Here is an 8,697-nt window from a genome sequence, read left to right as displayed (position 1 = left end):
GTAGAATTTTGACGTCAGGTCAAAAATCTGGTCTTTTTGTTCACGTAAGGTCTTCCTTTACCACAACCTGTCACTGTTCCTTGTTGGTTGCAGAAGGAGATGGTCCGAACATTCCTGACTTTGCAAGAGCAGGGACGGATCAGCTCTGAAGTGACTGTGGCCGATGTGACCGACTGGATTTGGCGGTCTGTAAAGTATTTCTATCTGAACCATGCATATAAAAGCAGGTCTATACTATAGACACAGTTTAAAATGAAACTGCATAATTATACTTTTTAGAAACTGACAGTGAAAAATACACTGCTTTATATCTTCATACAAGGACTTTACTTTAAAGTATGTTTGTGTCTGTGGGTTCCATTCAGTCTAACCGGTGTGGAGAAAAACAGATTAGTCCACATTGGATGATGAATCCAAATGTAAATTTCTCATCTTTTGTATGTGTTTGCACACTAGTGTTATACTTTTACAAATAACTAGAAAGGCTTTATACCAGAGAAAAGTTAGATACGCCACAGCCAAATGTAAACTTTTTTTCTATTTTCAAGTCGGTCAAATCCTACACCATCAACTACTTCACTGTCTGCAGATGATTTTGCCACATTTCTCACTGAAAACGTTGCTAAGAGTAGTGCCCATTCAATAAGCCTTTAAAAAGGCATTATCTTATAGACATGGTAGCATCAATGGATTCTTTCTCTCCTCTTAATGCGGAAGAAGTTTCTGTAGGCTTCTTCAGCAAAGTTGTCCAACAACTTCTGCAATATGTCACACCCACTATTTTGCCAGCGGTCACACATTTTGTTATTTCATCACGCCATTCTTGAGAAGTTTGTTTTTCTTTCAAACAAGGGTTACACCTTGGCTCAAGAAAAGTACACTCAATGCAGCCTTTGACACAGGGACCGATGATATTCTCCTCTCTACATTACCTGAGCTACTCACTCAGGCCTATAGGACACTCACTGGATTAGCACCTTGTTATCCTAATTCCAGAGATGGGAAGTAACGAAGTACAAAATCGTTACTGTACTCAAGTAGATTTTTCAGACATTTTTACTTTACTTTAGGCTACTATTTATTTTTGAGGCGACTTTTTACTTTTACTCCTTACATTTTTAACACGAATATCGGTACTTTCTACACAACAAGGAAGGTGGCTATGGCGAACGAAGAGCGGTTGTTTGAATCGGCGTTGGTGTCAACTTTGGAGGAGTTGGACTGCTTTTCTTTGAAAGTTGAGCAACACAATGCACTTAAGTCATTCCTTTCAAAGAAGGATGTATTTGCCGTTTTGCCGACCGGATACGGATATGGTCGTAGCGCTGGCCTATTGCATGCCTAGGCAGTTTGAAAGACAATTCTCTGCCCGCCCCTTGGATTAAGCGAGGTGAATGGCTCGATTCCAGACTATACATTTCAATGATATAGGATGGCCCGCCAGGCTAGGTCTTCCTGGTATTTACAGGAATCCATAGGAATGAAATATTCATGTTGTTTTATCCAATATTAGTTGTGCAGATGTATAGTCCATATCTTATACACACCTATGAAGCCAACAAAGAAAATGCAGAAATAGTGATCAATGGACCATTTTGTGTGGTAATTCTCTATCAGAACCTGACATACAATCCAAATAGTCTACAAGAAACTTCAGAAATGCATATTTTTATTGTAAGTATGCATTTTGGGTAACCAAAAGTCCTATGGGGAGTTTCAATAGGGCATTTTAGAAAACGCATGAGCATACTTTGGCAAATAATGGTCTAAAGTACTCATTTTTCATTCTACTGTATATTGATCTACTTTTGCACACAGCTTCGCAAGACCTGGTCCTAGGGCTCAGTTGTGTTTCTAAAATCATATTAAGTGACCTAAAGGGCTGAAATGAGGTCAGTTCAGAGATGCTTGTTATCGGGCAGAAAGAAAAAAACTATATTCTAGGCTCTGTAACTCTGTGCCAGTGCTTCCTAAGAAACTACAGGATCTTAGCTTTCTAAAGATGTCCAGCATTTGATGGTAGGCCAAAAGAACACACTGCCCTCTGAAGTAGGCAGTGCAATGTTGGGGGGGAAGCCTAGAAATGGTTGTGGGAAGATTTAAAAAGAGACTGGCACTCTTGCACTCTAGTAACATTTGTGTGGTCCAGGTACCGTTGCATAAAAAATGGTTGTCATTCACAAGACTACTTTTCCTTTTATACTTTAAGTAAATTTCCAAGGCTGTGCTTACTTTTACCTGAGTAAAGAAGTTAAATCAGTACTTCTACTTTTACCAGAGTATTTTTTAACACAAGTATTTGTACTTCTACTTGAGTACGGGAAGTGAGTACTTTTGCCATCTCTGCCTAATTCCATGATGTAGCTCTACGTCCCCTCTCACCCACTGCGGTCCTCTGATGAGGGTCTGCTACTGTATGTCGGCCTCATTAACACTAAGAGGTCATGGTCAAGACTCCTGTGATCCCTCGCTGGTGATTTTTGTTCTAGTGATGGTTTTGGGATCTTCAAGAGGCGTCTAAAGACTCACCTGTTTACCTTATATCTAACTAATTCACTCTTACAGAGTTGTTTATGGTAATTGTTATTCATCTGTTCATTTAGTCCATCATTAATATGGACATTTGTTTCATTGTTATTGCTATTTAGGCTATATAAATATTTTAAGCTGTTAATTTTAATGTTAATGTAATGTTTATTGTCAAGTTAATTTATATAGCGCATTTCATACACAAGGGTCATTCAGTGTGCTTTACAAGTTACTGTACTTGCTGGTTGCTGGTTCGAACCCCGACCAGTAGGCATGGCTGAAGAGCAAGGCACCTAACCCCTCACTGCTCCCCGAGCGCCGCTGTTGTTGCAGGCAGCTCACTGTGCCGGGATTTGTGTATGCTTCACCTCACTGTGTGTTCACTGTGTGCTGAGTGTGTTTCACTAATTCACATTTTGGGATAAATGCAGAGACCAAATTTCCCTCACGGGATCAAAAGAGTATATATACTTATACTTAAGTTTTTAAGGACTCAATTGTGCTTTATTGGTGTCATTGCAAGTCGCTTTGTAAAAAAGCATAGAGCCATAAACATGAACATAATAAGGTTTCATGAAATGCACGACAGGTCCATGCCAGCCTTGAGGCTGCAGCATCTCCCTGCCATTGCTAAGAGGTGCAGTGCCATAGAGGTCTCACCGGGCTCCACTGGCAGATCTGAACTGGTGAGAGAGATGCTCTTTCTATTCACAGCCTCATGCTTTGGTTGTGTCGATGAAATATAAACTTGGTGGTTCTAGAATGTTTGCCAATATTCTGTGAAGATTCCAATATGAGCCTTTGCCAGTTTTAGGGCCTGTCCCATTTCTCCCCCCTTAAAACCTCCACTAGGTTTTGATTGCCCTTAACATTAAAGCCCCCTCGACAAGGGAAGTGGGGGTGAAGATCTTTTCCTATGAATTGGGACACCGCTATATGCAAATTAGCGTAGCGAACGTGCTCACCTACATCACGCGCAGCGCCGACGTGTCTACCGGTAGTAGCCTGCTACTATTTTCATTCAGGAACATGCCCGTTCCAGCGGTCATTGTTGTGTGGGCTGTGCTGGTTTATCTACGTCTGGTTAATCAACAAAGATATTCGTGTTCATGTGAACGCCAGAACACACATCCTAAATATTGACGAAACTACCCAGATCGATATATAACGTTATTTGATGGGACTCTCTCAAAGCACTCAGCAGATATCATAAACATCGTCAGATAGCTTCGTGAGATATTTTCTAACATTAGTGTTCAAAACTCAACAGTCCATCAGATGTGCATCAAACTAACATATTCCAACATATTTCGAAATTTTAATATGCTTATTTGCGAAAATATATGTATATAATTTGGCCGGCTCGCTGAGCTCGCACGGTATCCTGGGTAATTTCATCTCCCACTTCGTTTTAAGCCTGCATCGGTCCTGGCTATATTTTGAGGGTTGATTTTAAGGGGAAAATAGTACTTCCCCTTGCTCCCTAAAGTAATGGGACACCCTAGCCCTACACGTGCACGCGCAAAAACGAGGGTTAGGGCAAAAATCTAGGGGTAGGGGAGGTATTGGGACAGGCCTTAAACTTGGATAATTTAAAAACTGGTCAACTCTTTAATGTGAATGTAACAGAGTTTTGTTTTTGTATATTTCTGTTTGTAAATAGGGTTTGAATTTATACCTCTGAAGGCAGAATGATAGACTAGTAGTGTATCAGAACCAACATAGTATGACCGTTTCTGTTTCCTGCTTGGTCTGCTGTTAAGATATGGAGCGTTAGAGGCATTCGGATGAGGGAGGAGGTCACTAGGGAGGTACAGAGGGAGATGAGACTCGAACGTCGCTGGGTCGACTCCAAAATCAACAAGGAAAAGAAGGTAGGTTCCTTCCAATCAGTTTACACGGAAACCTATGACAATGAGAGCATTAGAGCATTTGATCCTCTTTCACAATGCAAGAGAAGATGACATGGAACATATTTTTGGATGCATATCATTCTTGGGTGTGTCATTGGGGGAGATCAGTCACCTCTCTCGCAGTATGCTCATATGAGACATGACAAATGATCCAGATATTTTGTTTTCTTAATTACAGAGGGAGGAGCGGATTCAGGGGAAACTGAAGAAAGTGAAAAAGACTGTAAAATCCAAAAGCACAAATGAGTCTCAGGAAGGTCTATCGAGTGAAGACCCACACTTACCGCCTGAAGAGACTGAAAAGCGTATAGGAGGCCAGGGGGAACCCTCCCAATCCCTGGACGTGTCCTCATCCCTGCCTGCCTCTTCCAAAGTACCTTCTCCCAGAGGAGACCTTACAGCTAAGCTGTGTGAAAGGGTGAATTCTTGACTAAAATATTATATTTTAGTATGTAGCCTAAATGCCTTGTAGTTGACAAACCAAAGTATAATTCTGTGTTCAATTTAGTGAAACCGATGAGTGAGGTTGGCTTTACTGCCACAGAGGTTTAGACTCATAGGTGTAGAGTCTTTCTTCTGGGACCTTCTTGGACTTTGTACTGTGAATACAACCAATGAATGTGAAATGCATGGCCAGCATAGTATCATGCACCGAAATTATGAAGGTCATGCAGCCATATTGGCAACACTGCAGCCAGAGGTGACTGCTGCAGTCAGACCATGTGTAGTACAAGGAAAATAGGTCAGGTCCACTCAGGTTAGGTCCACCGCTGTCCATGCTTTTTACAGTCAGTGGGTGGTAGACCGGTCATACTGTACCTGATCTAAAATCTCTATATGATCTAAATCAGTTATTCGGGTAGATAAGGCAACACAGCAGCTTTCACAGTTCCTGAGAACATGTGTCACGGAAGAACTTTGTCATACATTCCATTTTCCTTGTGACAGTGGGAAGAGCTTGAGCACGGTGTAGGGAAAACGGCATCTCCACAGAAGTCTTCATGTCAGCATTCCCCCCCTCATGCAGATCTTGACCTCATCTTTCCCTTAACACCAAATGGTAAACAGCATGTTTTGCTCTTTCCCCCCTTCTTTATTCATAGCATAGCCCCCTCCAATGATTTTGATTTCAATTGTTTTGATTGTCGTGCTTGCAGACAGAGTTCGCTCCAGCCGACAAAACTCACCAGAGAGGAACATTTCTCTTGTCAAGCAGCATCTGTTCTCTGATGCAAAGAAGGTGATTGCGTTTATTTATATCTGTTTGTTTACTTTTGGTGTTTATCTTTTATGCTGTGTTTGCATGAATGCAAATAACATTGTTTCTCTTTCAGAAACTCTCTGAAATATGCCAGAAACTGGTCATCCAGCCGTCCACTTCACCTAGACCAGCTTCTGCATGTAAGATCAGCATGAGTGGGTGTTGAATATTGTTATTCATTTATTTAGAAAAACAATATGAGCAGAAACAAGGTATACCATATAAAAGATTAGAAAATGATTTTAGGTTATTACATTTTGCCACTGGATTTCAGACACACTGGTAAGAAAGCTAGACTGTTTTTTGTAACAAAGCATTTCACTGTGCATATCTCAGTTGTGGGTTTGATGAGTAAGGCATATCCGCAAGGTGAACGCTTCTTTTAAAACCAGGTGGAATCATACGTGGGAAGATGCCATCAGCTGAACAAATCTCCTCATGTCTGATTGATATGTGAGTGTTAGTCACACATTTACGGATGATTTATTTTGAATCCAGCCTACACTGAACTTAATGCAATGTGAATTTGGGTTATGGTTGTTGTAAAGCACAATCAACGCTAACTGATTTCCCCCTTCCTTTTCTTCAGTCAGCAAACATTACTAGAGAATCATTTCAAAGGAATGGTGAGACTATTTGACACTTATTTGTACATTATAACAAATACATTTGTATAATTATTATGGTATTGTTACTGCTTACCACTTTACTTACTGTGGTTTTAAACTCACCAAGGCATGTGTAAATATCATTGGTGAATTTTTTTACTAATAAAAACAGTCAGTTTGGAACAATCGAGCAACCTGATACTCTTCTTATTCCAGGTGACATCTGAGGAATTGCAGATAGTGCTTCGAGGCATGGTGGTCACTTTAGTGGAGGAGGTCAACAACATCCTGATTCCGGCCATCACTGCCTTTGAGTATGAGCGAGTACTGCCTGCCAACAGCCCAAAGGATCTCTCCTCTTGCTACGACACATCCTCCACTACCTCCAAGATCTCTCCCGTCACCAGCAGTTCCCAGTGCTCAATGTCAGAGGTCCATGTCACGTACCCCAACTACATGCTGCCGAACAGCAGGGGTGCGAGCCGAGTGGAGCTGTGGAGCGCCAGCTCTCCAGAGGATGGTCAGGACAATGACCGGCGCAGTCTCAGGAAGAAAGTGGTCGCTCCCACCGCTGGCCTTCTGCTAAAGGTGGAGAATCTAATTAAGGACATCATCAAAGACTCAGTGGACGGCACGGCGACTGTAAGCATCGCTAAATGTGCGGAAGACAAAGCTGAATCGGATGCTAAAATCCAAGAGACCAAGCCTGAGGATGAGAGAGCGATGGAAGTTGGTGCAGAGATGTGTTGCATGGTTTCTCCTGAAACTACAGATAATCCCACTGCTGTTACCATCAATACCACCACTGCTGTCACCATTGCTGATCCCATTGCTACCACGGATAAAACGGCTGTTGTCACCATGAATACCACCACAACTCTTGTCTCCATGGATATCACCACCACTGCTGTCACCACGGACGCCACTGCTAGCTTCACCATGGAAACCAGCACCACTGCTGTCACCACAGAAGCCACTGCTGTTGTGGCTATAGATACCACCTCTGCTGATAATGACTTCAGCTCTGACCGTCACCTTGTTGAACAGTCATCTGATAACATCGGGAAGGACTCTGAGCAGCAGCTTGAAGCCAATGATGTGATGAGTGACCACCCAGAATTCAGCGGGAGCGAAGAAAGCCACGTGACCAAGGAAGCATATGACTGTGAGAGCACCAGCTCCGATGCCTCGTCTGGTTTCGTGGTTAGTCTGGAGAAGAGCATCCTGCTGTCCTCTGACCAGGTGGACGAGATCCTCGAGAAGATGACCTTCGCCCTGGAAGAGGAGCGTCCGTGCAGCTGGCTTCCTTCCTCGCCCGAGGACAAACACAAAGATGCAGAGGCGGTGTCTCCTCCGCCCAACAGCGTGATCTTCGCCATCCTCCAGAAGATGCAGCTGGACAAGTATCTGCAGAGGAAGCTGATGTCCTTCTTCGTGGGAAGGCAGATGACCAGCCTGGGAAGTCCGTCCATGTCTCCCATGGCCGCCAGCTCCCACCCTGGAGCCCAAGAGAGCGTTTCCTGGAGCTCCCTCTCGGAGATCAACCCCCACTCCATCAAGGTGACCAAGTGGCTCCTTCAGACCATTCAGAGACGCAACAGCTGGGAGGGCAGCATGACCTCTGACAAGCAAGAGATGGACGGCCAGCAGTTCAGAGAGAAGCATCTCGTCTGTGAGGTCATCCAGGCTCTGCTGGACCATCTAAACGATGTAAGTGCCACACGGAGCCTCAGCCGGCAGACGCAGTCTGAGAGCGACGTGTGCGCAGGTGTCACAGCCCAGGGAGGACCTGTGCACGTGGACGCTGTGGTGTCTGACACGTCTATTGCGGCGTGCGAGTTCACAAAGGACATTGTGTCCAAACTTCTCCTTGAAGATAACAGCCCTTAAGTGCACTCACTAATAACAATCTTAAGACATAAAAAATAAACATTTTTCTAACTTAGACCAATTGTTACATTTTCATTTATGATGAAAAAGACTTTTGTGTTACAAGCAATATCTGCTAAGGATCTCCAATAAGTACTAGTCCAGAACCAAATCTCTGCTTGTCAGTAATACAACTGATGTGGGGATAAAAAAAGTAGCTCAACATTTTTGCAAACGGCATAATTGATAGTCATGAATACCAGCATAAACAAAGCCACCTGACATACATTTGGTAAAATAATGTCTCATCTTTCAGAGAAAGTGATATAGAGTTTACAAAGGTCAGAGGCTCTGTCATTTGGTTTGCAGATAGATCAATTCTGCAACAGATATTAACAAATCTGAAATTCAGTTCGGAGCGTATGTTCCCCGGGTCCTATGTTCCCCGCTTTGTATGGGACCGGGGATCATAGGACCCTGACCGAGCGGGGAAGATAGGACCCAGGGAACATAAGGA

The 8,697-nt window shown here is 43.1% G+C and overlaps 1 protein-coding gene across 1 annotated transcript; it reads left to right on the top strand.

The window, feature by feature from the left end:
* Positions 1-3,127: 3,127 nt before the first annotated feature.
* Positions 3,128-8,250, top strand: LOC143141023 (uncharacterized). The gene is made up of 9 exons (XM_076302238.1): positions 3,128-3,215; positions 4,293-4,403; positions 4,621-4,860; positions 5,391-5,502; positions 5,600-5,682; positions 5,777-5,843; positions 6,096-6,156; positions 6,293-6,329; positions 6,528-8,250. Exons 2-9 carry the CDS (start codon positions 4,317-4,319, stop codon positions 8,199-8,201), a joined length of 2,361 nt encoding a protein of 786 aa, XP_076158353.1. The 5' UTR covers positions 3,128-3,215; positions 4,293-4,316; the 3' UTR covers positions 8,202-8,250.
* The last annotated feature ends 447 nt before the right edge of the window (positions 8,251-8,697 follow it).

Source organism: Alosa pseudoharengus, unplaced genomic scaffold (assembly GCF_046254945.1).
Source record: "Alosa pseudoharengus isolate Yale_2024_CS ecotype anadromous, Long Island Sound unplaced genomic scaffold, YU_APseudo_1.1 YU_APseudo_1.1_scf_23, whole genome shotgun sequence".
Taxonomy (NCBI): domain Eukaryota; kingdom Metazoa; phylum Chordata; class Actinopteri; order Clupeiformes; family Clupeidae; genus Alosa; species Alosa pseudoharengus.
This window is presented reverse-complemented; position numbering and strand designations above follow the sequence as displayed.